The sequence below is a fragment of the Danio rerio genome, chromosome 17 (genome assembly GCF_049306965.1).
Source record: "Danio rerio strain Tuebingen ecotype United States chromosome 17, GRCz12tu, whole genome shotgun sequence".
Classification (NCBI taxonomy): domain Eukaryota; kingdom Metazoa; phylum Chordata; class Actinopteri; order Cypriniformes; family Danionidae; genus Danio; species Danio rerio.
Window position 1 is genome coordinate 44,899,433 of NC_133192.1, and position 13,602 is coordinate 44,913,034.

Sequence of the window (13,602 nt, forward strand, 5' to 3'; positions counted from 1 at the left end):
TGCATGAATTTTTATTTCATATATTAAGTTTGTCTTTTATGATACTCCAACAATCATTACGCATAAATCTGCATATTTTTTACTAAATTCTCAGCAGAAATACAAAAAAAGACCTGGGGCCTCATGTACGAAGACTTGCGTGGAAATCTTACTAAAACATTGCGTACGCACAAAGCTGTAAATGTGCGTACGTAGAAAAAAATTCAGATGTATGAAACACTGCGTACGCCGAATCCCACGCATATTCTTTTGTACATCCAAATGAACGTGAAACTGAGCGCAACATGCACGAGCACAAAACCCCTCCCTGCCTCCTCCCCCGTATGAAAATGCTAATGACTATACTTTGGCAAAACCCAACGAAAAAGCAATGGCAAAATCAAGCAAAAAGAGAAACTTCGAACAGAACTTGAATTGGAGGTGCTGCTTTCGGAGGTAGACCGGAGAAAATCGGTGTTATTTGCAAGTTTGTTTTCCGGAATTAACAACAAAAGAAAAAAATAGAGTGGAAGAGTTTAGCTGATGCAGTTAACACAGTTGTATCTGAACATCGCACTGAGTGCATTAAAAAAGAAATAGTGTGGTTTATATCTGTAAAATGTTGCAGCACCCTTAACAGTCTCGGTGGCGCAGCTCGTAAGACGCATGTGATCATGTTTGGACACGTTCGAGCATGAAGTCGGCTCGAATCCAGCGTCTGATGAACTCTTTCCTCTTTTTTCCCCCGCTACATATCAGATTTTGCCAACTATTTATCATGAGAAAGACAAGTAGGAATCCTTAATAAGTCTGTGCATCATATTTTATTTGCACATTTATTGAATGGAAGTGTTTCTGATTCACGTATGCAAATTCATCTTCAGATAGTGTCTTTATAGCAATGTGCGTGCAGTAGATTGCTCAGATTACATTGGGAAAACAGGCGACCGCTGCAAATTGTGCTTTAATGTTTAGCTGGTCAAATGTATGGTATGGAAACCTTATAAACGTGCTAGATGAACCCGTCTCATACAGCTGCCATTGCAAGGCTCAGACACTTTGTAGAGAGGAATTTAACACAACTGCCTCTAGGAGTCGCCAATGGAAATAAAACAGACACGCACAAAAAATGTGCGTACGCCAGCCAGAAAGCTGCCGTGAAGCTGCGCACATTCCCACATTCAGTTCATTGTTAGTAAATCCAAACGTGAGCGATTCTGAGCGTGAAACCTGGCGTACGCAAAGTTTTTGTGCGTACGCAGCGTTGATACATGAGGCCCCAGATTCTTTCTGGCCCTACCAATACCCTATATACTGTATGGCACCAGTTTTATTATTGTCAATAAATGGATCCTATACATTTTGAATCCCCAAAACATGATTTACTTTAGCAAAAATGGCATATTGTAACTTCACAGGTATTTGTTAATAAATGGAATATGTGTGCATGGTGTACGTATGAGCACTGTTGCTAAGGGGCATCATGCCCGTGCAGTGTGATGTTTGGTATGCTCAGTCAGCGGTTGCCATGAGCGGGACGGCTATGCATGCAGAGGGAAACGCTGGCCCGATCCTGAGGGTATTCTTTAATAAGCCCCTGTAATTAGCCACTCTGAGCGCCTATTGATCGCTGTTGGCTGAGAGGTGTGGAGCTGTGATCAGCCAGACATGGGCAGGATTAGGCGGTGCGGAGCGGAGTATCTGAGAGTGGTCTTAAGACATGTCTCTCTAATAGTGCTTTTAAAGGATTTAGCCACTCTCTGTAGACTGGCATTAGGCTGCATGATTGAGCTCTCCAAATGCACGCTGTTGTTTGCTGCTGATTTTTACTGTTGTTAAGTGCCAAGGAGTCAGGCAGAAGGTTACGCTAATGTTTTCGTGTGGCTAACATGTTGTGTGCGATCATCTGTGTGAAACTTTATGGCTGTGATTTCAGTAGAGGAGCAGAAACCCTTACCACTGCCTCGAGTCCAAATTCTTCAGCTCTCTTAAAAGCTTGGAGTTCTTCTTCAGGAGATGAAAGCTCTTTCTATACAGACAAACAGAAACAGAACATCATAAAACTAGGAACAAATGTTTCAAGTGTTTATTTTCTTTCAAATATTAAAACATCTCTCCCTGTATGCAGGCTTAGGCTGCATTCACATTAGGGTGAATAATTATCATTGTCGCAATACTAGTATACGCAATGTCCATATTCCAGAGAAGCGCAATCAATTCAATTCAATTTATTTGTTAAGCATTTGTCTGCGGCATGTTTATCCAAATCTGACAAAATCAGATGGGGTCTTGATATCTTTATCCCCAGCCCCCAAGTAGGTGTTGTTGTATGAACCTACAGCTGATAATAAATACTATTGGCAAGAGACAAGAGAGGAAAATGACAACAGCAAATAAGAATCAGATATTCCGCTGAGGTTTTCAGTTCTTGTGGTGTACTTTGAGATTTAATTATTTAATTAGTTCAGAAAAGTATCTATTACCTATTTATTTTAGTATGATTACACTTACATGTATATATAAATACATCTCATAGAGATCCTTAGAGATACTGTAAGCACTGTATTTTCTTTGTTTAAAGTTACATGATATTAACTTGAGAATTTTAAAGTAACAGATTTTTTTTGTTTTGTTATTTTTTTTTAAACGAGATGGGATCATTCAACCCAAAATGAAAATTCTGCCATTGTTTACCCATCCTTCACTTCTTCAAATTCTGTTTCTTTTTTCTGTTGAACACAAAGGAAGATATACCGAAGAAAGCTTAGAGCAGCAGCCATTGACTTCTGTAGTATTTTTGTTCTTACTATGGGTGTCAGTTGTTGTGGGTTTCCAACGTTCTACAAAATATGTTAAACAAAATATGAAATCCATACCACTTTATATGTTTAGAGCAGTGGTCCTCAACCAACTGGCCGTGGATCAATTGATACCGGGCCGCACAAGAAATCATTAATTATTTCCTTTTCATTTATTATCCGAGTCTGAAAAATCTTTTATTTCGAAAAATCTTTTATTTTGATGAATGAGCGTATTCTCTAGCTTAGATCTCGGCCACTTGAGTCCCCAAATTTAACCCACAAGCTAGCAAGAAAAGTAAGAAACAGACATCTTTGGAAAAATTTCTTTGTGAAGGGAAAAATCCCAGTAACGGAACCACAAACTGCCAAGGAATAGATCCGCAACCCATTTGTCAACAAATAGGTGAATCCAGCATGTATGTGCAAGATCAATTGCTGGAGATCGCAAATGATGACAGCCTTTTAGGGGCTGCTCGCATATCGTGTCTTTTAAAAAAAGTTTGTGCAAGTTTGTTATTTCCAACGGAGGTGCGTCGCTTGCTCGACTTCAAGAGACACACCTAGTTAAATGCCATGAGCACACCGTGAGTCACATAAGAAGAGCAGACCAATCAGTTACATACTTTGTATGAATATACTATACATGTTTTGACTAATTACCTCAGACAAACACAGAACAATAATTTTCTCTACAAATAAAATTTGTGACAGCAATATTTTGTCAGCTTGTCATCCTCTGAGAAAATGGTTGATGGTCCGTAGTAAAATTGTCAAGCCATGACCGGTCCGTGGTGATAAAAAGGTTTGGGACCACTGGTTTAAAAGTAAAGTTATTGCACAGTGTAAGAGTTGAAATATTGGAAATATTTTGATATCTTTGACAATTCAAAACATGAGCTGAAAACAGAGACTGGTGACTTCACAACACAACAGGTGGGAATGCGGGAAAAACTAGTTCCTGCTGCATTTCCGTTTACACTAGTGCGTTTTAGTTTTAAAACGGCATTTTAGAATGAAAACGATCCGCGTCCACACTCGCGTTTTACCCAGCGTTTCTGAACAACTCTCCGTCCACACCAAAATGCTGAAAACGCACATCACGTGACCACACAGGCACTCTTTAGCAAGCGCTGCAGCCCATCTACCCAGATGAGAGCTCTGCTAGTCGGACTTCTCATCAAGCATCTCCCACTGGATCTAATCTCACTATATTTATTAAACGGGATATTTCATTCATCTTGTTGTCTTTAACAACATGTTCCCTGACTTTGGTCATTGGAATCTATTACTTGTTCTCAGGTAACGTGTTTTGGGTGAGCGCAAAGATAAGTTAATGATTAATGTAAGCACGTACATTCTGTATATTGACTGATCGCTTGCCTTTATTTCCTATAATGTATAAACTTATTGTATGTTATACTTTTATAATGGCCATTATCGATTATTAAAACTGATATTCAGCAAAAGAGAGGGTATGTTTCGTATTTTCACTGAAATTGAAAGGAGGCAGTTGTTATCGGCTTCGTTTTGTTATAAAAATCCACACAGTGAAGATGACGCTCATATATGCAGCACGACGCCTCAACATTTCTGCTGTCTGTTAAGTTGCTAATATTAAAATGAAAATAGGCAGTTATATCATGTGTACATTTTATTGTTGAGAAAGTGAAACAACGTAGCCAGGGTGATGTGAATGAAGTTATAAAGTACACTGTTCCCTTTGAAGATTTACCCGTGTCCTCGGTATAGTCTGTTTTCCATATCAAACTGAAAAGAAGAGACTGCAGCCTTGATACTGAACTTACACGGAGAAGATGCAGGACTGAACTGTGTGTGTTAGGCTACTTAATATTGAGGAAAAGCCCCAATCAGAAAGGCGAATGTCTGCAGCCCCGCCTCCGTTTTCAGATGTCTCCGTTTTCCATCATCCACACTGAGACGGAGCAGCAGCGTTTCAGAATGAAAACGGCCTTTCCAGCGTTTTCAAAACGCTCCGTTTTTCGGCGCTCGAGAACTCCGGCGTAGTTTGGATGAATGGCGTAACCTAGCAAAACTTATGCATTTTTAAACTAAAATGCATTAGTGTAAACGGGGCCTAAGTCTGCTGAAACTCGGCTTCACCCACCGCATCTCACATATGGTCATTTCAATGTTTGAATGTTCTAGATTAACCAAACTGACTTTAACTATCATGTTTGATATCATTTGAAATGTCTCAGTGCGGTTGGTACAATGGTCTCATCCTCTCAGAAATAGACATAATCAAAACAATAAATATATAACTTCAGGCATCTTTTGAACCACTGTGAAGGGTGTGACTTTCCACAGGCAGCACCAAGTGTGAATGCCTTTTGTTATACACACACCCCCTTCCTTAAAGGAATTCTTGGATTGTTTAAGGTAAGGTTTGAGAAAGGCTCAGGGCGAATCTGCCTAACCAGATCAGCCCATAACATGGCTTGCTCCATGTTATGTATTTTGAAGTCAGGAATGCATCTTTTTCATCTTGGATTTGTCTTTGATAATTTGATGTGTTGTATTGATCATTTGTGAATTGACTGATTGAATTGGGATTATACATTTACCTGACTAATAAATTGTTATGTTTTGAATTATTCAAACCTTGTGTTATTATCACTGATAAATGTTGTTGTCCATAGCACTACAAGCCACTGTACAGGTTAGTAACGACTAAAACATGTTAGACGGTGCAGCGTGGCACGCTATACAATGTTGTTAGAGATCAGACTAACAAATTGGCATTATTTCAAGTATACTTAGACTGCAAAAGGCCAACTGTGGATATTTAGGCCTTCATCTACAAACTTATAATCCTGTGCGATTATTATTAAAATACTTTGTCTTGATTAAGTAGATAACAGATCTATGGGGACCGAATAAAAAATCTCCTAAATTGAGTAATGTAGGGTTCTGCCTTTTTAGGAGAGTGGTTAATCACCTCTGTTTAATGACCAAGACTGACAAGCTTGTATTAAGAGATTGTATACCCGGCCGGTGCAAGACTCGGGATGCTATAGGAATCTGAGTAAATGAGAATAAGGTATAATAACAAATCAAAAGAATATTCAATCATAATCTAAAATAATGTGAAAGGAAACAAAATAACTTTATCAATGTTTTATAATTGGAGTCAGATAAAACGAGGATAAATATATTAATATTCTAAACCACCTCATATTAAAATTGGAGTCAGATATGAGCTAAGTTTAATATAAATCAACATTGTGCACTGGAAAGACCGAACATGCAGTGAACCTTCATCCACCATTGGATACCATCATTGGACCAACTGGCTGGACCCTACACACAGTGAAGTCCAAAATGTTCATATGTGGTTTCTTTTTAAAAGCTTTGCTTGTGATTCTTCAGCCACATAACACATTTCCATAAAAGAATCCTCACAAAAAACAGCAGCGGAAAAGTGAGCTCCAGGCACTGAATCCAGCATTGGTTCTCAACTGTCCACCATATTCTGTCGTTTTTATTCCACACTTTGTTTATCATGAAGTGATCTCTGCTGAGACAGACAACATTCTTGATTTTGGCCTTTGCTTGAACTGTGGCTCTGAACTGTCAAAATACCTGTAATGTTAAGTGCATTTATACAGCGCATTTATCATCTATGGCCATACATCAAAAGCACCTTACAATCACCACCAGTGTGCAGCCTCCACCTGGATGATGTGTTGGCAGCCACAGGACAATGTTATAAGTGTGCTCACAATACACCAGTTGCAGTCAGAGGAGAGTTACACCCCCACTCTGTTTAACAGAAGTGCCATGGGATTTTTAATGACCACATTGAGTCAGGATTTTGTTTTAACATCTACAATATGCTGCTCACTGACAGTATAGAGTCCCCATCAGTATAGTGGGGCATTAAGACCCACACAAAAACACAGGTTAAGCACTCCCCACTTTCTTAGTTTTCCCAGGTGGTCTCCCATTCAGATACAAGCCAGGCTCAACCCTGCTTAGATTCGGTGAGCAACCGGTCTTTTGTCTTTTCAGAGGTAGTGTGTCGATACGACTGACACAATGTTTTCGAAATTCAAAAAATGTAAATTAAAATTTCAGATTAAGTGTGCAAAAACCTTAAATGACCTTGGGATGAACTACAGTGGTCCCTCACTATAATGCGGTTCACATTTTGCTGTCATATATTTTTGGTGCAATTCGACATGCTTTTTTTAATAAAGCGAACTGTGTTCTGCATCCTCACTGGCTGTAGACCATTGTCAATCATTGTCCTCTGTGCCGTTTCTCCTGTATAGCTCAGAATTCAGCTTGCCAATTTTTCCTAAATCTTCGACTGCTAGCATTGTAACTCTGACGTGCTGTACTGTGTGTTTGCAAGTTTTCTCCTCACAATGTCGGCAAAGCATTCTGCACTGTCAGGCACTTCTGGTAGCACCCAAAAGGCAGAGGAAGATTCTAACTATTGTGCAAAAAGTGAAACTTCTGTACATGCTAAAGGTAGAAGTTATGCGGCTATAGGGTGCCATTACTGAATAAATAAATGAAGATAAAATGGTTTTGATCTTTGGTTTTATTCTATAATGGACTTATTTTTCTACGAAGGTTTGGACTTTAAGGGCCCTACCATACACCCGGCGCAATGGGGCGCAAGGCGCAGCGCAATAGTCTTTTACTACTTTAAGCTTGGCGCAAGGGTCATTTTGAGGCATTGCGCCACGCTGTTTAACTAGCAAATGCATTTGCGCTTAAATTTGCGCCCATAGGCGTTCTGGTCTAAAAAAGCAGGCGTGTTTTGGCGCGTTGCTATTTTGAGAAACTGTAAATAGTCTGATCTTTAGACCAGAACAAAGTCGGACTATTGTCTGGTGCAAAGCGCGTCTGGCTTACACACTACAGACAAGATGCATACGCAAATATCTTTAAATATAAAAAATATATAATTTATTAAGGATATATATATAGGATATAAATATAAATGATTAAAATATTACAAAACATATTCATTTCTAGCCTACATGAATTTAAAAACCACTGCCTTCATACTTTCTTCATCTCGGGAGGCTTTTTCAGTTCATTCAAGTTACTTTTGTATAATGTTATTATTATTAGCAGTATTATTTATTATATCCATATTTATATTTGTTTCATTAAAAACAAGCTTAGATTTCTCCATCTGTCAGGCTTTAGACCATATAGGGCATGGCAGGTGTATTTGGAAATAACTCAGTATTTTGACCAAACTTTGTTATTAATAATCATTTATTCGTTTGCTGGAAATTAGAACTGAATTTAGAAATAGTTTTGAAACAAATATTTTTGCTTAACAAATGAAATTAATTATTTATAGGCTAATTGATGTCTGTGCGTAAAGGTTTCCCTATCCACAAGAGCGAAAGTGAAAGTGATCCATTATCTCTCATTCTCACGCAGCAGATGCTCTGTTTAACAGTTTTCTGTTAAAAAAAACTGTCAACTGTTAACTGTTTGCTTGTGAAATGCTCATTTTTTCCACTTAGACTTACTTTGCGTCCTGTAAATAGTGAATGCGCTCTTGGCGCGACGCAGCTGGGTCTTAAAGGGAATGGGAGATGAGACTCTAATTGGTTTATTCTCAAAACACACCTATAACTCATTAAGAAAATAAACTCAACCCTTTTAGACCATGCGTCCTGGCGCAAGGCAGATTTCCCTTAAATTTTGTCCTTAAATTAGCGAAAACGTGTCCTGACATGCCCTGAAAGTGTTTGCGCCCTGCGTTTTGCGCTCTGCGCATGGACCGTCAAAATAGAGCCCTAAGAGTGTTCAAACAAGGGAGAAAAGTGTAAAAACATTAAAGCCTGTCTGAAAAATGTGTATAAAGTGTGTAGTGAGGGGTTTTAAAGCCTTAAAACATCTATAACAATTGTCGCATGTTGCGGGTTATTTTTAAAACGAACTCCCGCGATAAATGAGGGACTACTGTTTTCCTTTAAAAACCAAAGTAGGGTGATATGGAGAACAGTGGGTTTGCAATTAACAGAATGTCCATTTTGATTGTACTATTTATTACATTTACATTGCATTAATGCATTTAGCAGACATTTTTACAAAAACGCAACTTACACCTGTGTACACACAGCCAGAGCAGTGGGCTGCTCGGGGAGCAGTGGGGGTTTGGTGCTTTGCTCAAGGTAATCACCTGAACGGTATTGAGGTGGAGAGTTAGAGAGCCAAATGTCGTAGGTTTGAGCCCAGGTACCAGCAGGGATTGTTAATGTAATGAATATTCCATTAACAATCCCTGCTGGTACCTGCGCTTAAACCTACAAGCTTTGGCTCTCTAACTCTCTAACCATTAGACCACGACTTTTTCAACAAAGAAATGTGAACCAAAGAGAACAATGTACAGTACCTGCGATCCCATGAGTTCATGCCGAGGTCATTGAGGAGGAGTCTGCATAGGTAGAAAGGGGATTTGGGCTCCTGATGTGTGGGCTCTTTCTGCCTCTCTGCTCTGACACTGGGGTCTTCGATTTGCCTTCGCATCAACTCCTCTTCCTCCTGTTTTGACTGTCGGTGGACGGCCTCCATGATGAGCCCTTCTATCTCCAGGTTCATGCCCATGGGTGGAGATGGTGGCTGGGTCAGTCTGAGCTGGGGTTCCGGCAGACACTCGGGACTGCTGTGGCCGAGGTCCTCCAGGAGCTGGTCCAGCACATCAACGCCATCTTCCACGTCCAGCTCTGATGAACATTTACTGAAGCGGACAGAGCTCCGCTTTTCTAATCGAGCAGCTTCATGAGAAGACTGTTCTCTGCTGTCGCTGGAAGTCACACCGGTGCCATCTAAAGTGCGGAAGAGAACGCCACTGTCCCATGAGTATTTGCCTGAGATGTCCCGAATGATGATGCGGACCTCAGAGGAATGATCCCTGGGGTTGGCACTTAGCGGAGCAGTGTTGGAATTATCAGAGGGGATCTGCAGGTATGAAATGAGCGTGCTGTCATTAAAGACGAAGAGCTGCAGATTGGGGCTTTTGAAGACCTCAGATGAGAGCTCTGAAGACTCTACATAGGGGTTGTCGTGGTTCTCGCTGATCAGGCTGTTCAAGAGGGCCGGGCCGCCACTCAGAGGATGGTGGCCCAAATGATTGACCAGGTGTGTCATTACCATGCGAGCAGTTAGGGGTATCAGTTCCATGCTTCTCCTTTTCTTTTCTGGAATACAAAGCAAGTTTAGCTTAGTGTATGCAACAAAAAAAAAAAAAAAAATGCTTACATGGTGTGCTCAAAGGATTAGTTAACTAAAAATGTACATTTTTTCATCAATATAATTACTTAAAGGTGCAGCAGATCATTGTCTTCAGAAACATTTATGTTGTACTGATTAAAAGTCTCTTCACATTCCGAAAGTACCTATTAAAATAAATGATCTAAATTTATGTATATGTATTTTTATATTCTGGGTAAGGCATAAGACAAAAAAAATGCAAGTCCTTCCCCAACACACTCTGTTTCAAGGGCCAAGGGAAAGGGGAAGGGATAGGGGTACAAAAATAGAATTGGGATCAGGCAATAATATTGTCTCAGGGTTTGGTAACACAACACTTAAACAGAGGATGAAACTATTATTGCGAATTATCAATCAGGCAAATAAGATAACTGGTCTCAAACAACGTTAGCTACAGATTTTATTTGACTCCTTAATGGAAAAAAACAGCAATTGCGATTTTTGAAGATAATAATTTGGCAAATAATTTCATTACTGATGTCCAACCAGTCGCTGTCTTTCTCCCCTGCGTCTGTGTGCTATTTTGCCTCTGTAAAAATCAGTGCATGCCCGAACTGAAACTCCCATTTTTATGCAAACCCTTCTTTCTTTCCCTGCCCCGACATTCTCACCTAAACAGAGCTGAACTCACCCAATTTCCAGACTTTTTTTAAACTAGAGATGTGAAAACACCCTGCTAAAACAGAGGGGGTTTCATAGCCCTTTAAAGATAATATACATTCCCTTCACTTAGCTTTTGAAATGTTACCGCAGGTTTAAAAAAATAAATGCTTATAAAAGTAATTTATGTCAATTGCAGTTGTATTAAATCAGATCACCTTTTAATGTAAATGGTGCAGTTGCTAAGAATAATCTGCACATGTTTCTGTAATTCATGTTGTAGTCTTGATGAGTGCTGCTATTATGTGATTGTTGTATGTATGTTACCAGTAGTAGAGACAAATTTCCTTTCTGTGCCAAGCAGAACACGATAAAGTTTAAACTAAACTAAAATTATACTGTCTCTCCTAAATATTTGATTCTGATTTAAAAAAAAAAAAAAAAAAAAAACATTCTTGTTCGGTTAATGCAAACGAATTGTTGCCATAATGACCAACCGACTGTGTATTTCCTTTCCTTTACAAGAACTGTCCGTTACCCTGCCTTTTAGCAGCCATGACCAATGAAGGTCGTTTTCCCACGTCTGCACCATCTATACGGGTGTCCACTCAGACACCTTTAAAATATCTATTCAGTCTACTAAAACAGACTCAAAGGGCTGCACTAATGAGCATCGCACCTTTTCGTGAGGAGTGAAAAGAGCTCTGCAAGCACTATGAATTAAAGTCCTCTGAATGCTGAACACCTCTCCAAGTGAGAAATCTAGCGTTGTCATTAGTGGATATTAAGATTAAGATGAGAGAGAGGGGAGAAACGAAGTGCTCACATTGTGACAGTGCTATCAATACCATCATCCCCATCAAAGTGGAAAAAGCTCTTTGCAAAGACGAGCAAGTTGCATTAGGGATGCACAGAGCTTTGAAGTGAACTAATCAATATGAGCTAGGTACTAGGATATTGCTTATGAGTTGCTCTTTGGCTGAGCTTGTTTGTTTTTTGTTGTTTTTTTTTCTCTCCATACACAGAGAATATAAAAGGTATGTCAATGGATGGAGCTGTTTGCGTTGCAAAAGCCAGCATTCTTTCTCTTGCTCTACTCTATGGATGTAAGTGTACGGTCATAAAAGGCATCTCTGCTGAAAGAGCAAAGAACAACCTTGTCCCCCCCAACAACCCACAGCCCAACCCCACCAAAAACAGATGACATTTGATGACATGCCAAGGTAGAGAACACACAAGAAATATTGCCTAATGGATAAAGCAAGGTCGGAGGAGGAAAAAATGATTTCTTTAATAATTGGCATAAATGGGCTTGCTTTGAGTGGATGAGGGAACTAATGCACACCTCTTTAAAATTCTATTTCGTTTCACATTGTGCTACATTTGCTCTAATATGATTCACGAGAACTCAGTATAAACTCAAACGACAAATTAAAAATGTTCCTCTAGCTTGCATGTATGTTCTTTGCTTTTCAAGCCTAATGCAGCACAATTCTAAATGAATGGCGAAACAGTTGACGTAGCAAATTTGCATTTTACACTCCAAACAATACACAGTGGTGTGTGCTTGTGTTGAACAAACAATTCACAATGTATTAAGGTTGCTTTATGCAATACAACTAAAATACTGTATGGACATTGAAAGAGATGTTGAGATCATAATAAAGTTAGGGATTTACTAATAGCTTGCAACAATGCAAACTTTCTTTGGTCATTTTGGCATTAAAATGGTTTTGCTATGACAAAAACTCTGGAATGAGTTTTGAAGAACGAAACGATCCTGGATTGTGTCAAATCGTACATAACTAGATGCGGAACACACGAAAAAATTATTTGAAAAACACTATTCGAGCATAAATAGACGTGCAAACATTTTAAGTTCTTTGGTCTTTTTGCCGTTAAAACTGTGTTGTTGGCATTTGCTAGAGGAACACAGAGAATAATAGCACTGAAAAGGCATGGAAACAGCTGTTTATAAAGCTAAACTTTATGTTACGGCAGCTCGCTCTCTGCAACTCTCACTTGGTTGCCCACTGAAGCTAAGCAGGGCTGCGCCTGGTCAGTACCTGGATGGGAGTCCAGGGATCTGTTCTTCGTACCTTGCTTAAATGATCTTAAATGATTTGGCAGATCCTGGTTCTTTTAATCTTGTAACTGGTCTCTGGCTAATTTGGTCCTTCAAACAAGTTTGTGAGTCAGATTAAAATGGATGAACTGATCTGAGATCGCTGCATGTGTTGTAAAGGACAAATCTATCAATCTTAATTATGGATTTTGATCTGTAAAGGAGTTTGCAACTTTTGTGAAGCATCAAATCATTGACATATTATCTGTCAAAGCATGTCCATGACTACGTATGTTATTATTCCTTTCTTTAAAAAACAAAAAAACAAAAACAAGGATATTGGCCATGTCCATTTTCATACAAAAACTGTACCAAAGCTGGGTTGTTCCCTTAAAAAAGTACGCATTTGTGTCTAAAAAGTCCATATTAATAAACGTTCACTCTGAATCCCTTAGGGAGAGAACACCACGTGACAGTTTTTGTGCTTTTTTTTTTTGGAGTAAAGATTGCATAACAGTTTTGTTCATTTTTCTATTCATTTTTATTTAACTTCTATTTGATTTTATTTCTATTTTATACATAATAATAATTAAAATATATACATTTTAAAGTTTTATTTTACTATTTCCTTTCCTTTGTAAGAACTGTATGTTACCCTGCCTTTTAGCTACCATGACCAATGAAGGTCATCTGCACTACTACTTATAGCCTAATCGTTACTACTGTAAGAAAATATCAGCATTTGGTACATTTTCAGTACCTTTGCTTGAAATGACCCAATGTAATCCTGTTTATATGAAATTTGCCTGCTCCCCAGCAGATTTGAGCTCTAGACCTGTTGCTATGACAACGACTCTGAAATGAGTTTTGAAGAACGAAACGTCCTGG

The 13,602-nt window shown here is 39.0% G+C and overlaps 1 protein-coding gene across 19 annotated transcripts in view; it reads right to left on the reverse strand.

Annotated features, from left to right (window-relative positions):
• ralgapa2 (Ral GTPase activating protein catalytic subunit alpha 2) overlaps nt 1-13,602 on the reverse strand; it is a 324,474-nt gene that overhangs the window by 98,553 nt on the left and 212,319 nt on the right. For all 19 annotated transcript variants that reach the window (XR_012393091.1, XM_073927824.1, XM_005158906.6 and 16 more), the window contains 2 exons: nt 9,172-9,976; nt 1,937-2,008 (listed from right to left, as the gene is read on the reverse strand). Coding sequence is in view for 18 of the 19 variants with exons in the window: in XM_073927824.1 (XP_073783925.1) it covers nt 1,937-2,008; nt 9,172-9,976 (877 nt within the window). In the remaining variant the exon portion in view is untranslated. The remainder of the gene's footprint in view (nt 1-1,936; nt 2,009-9,171; nt 9,977-13,602) is intronic.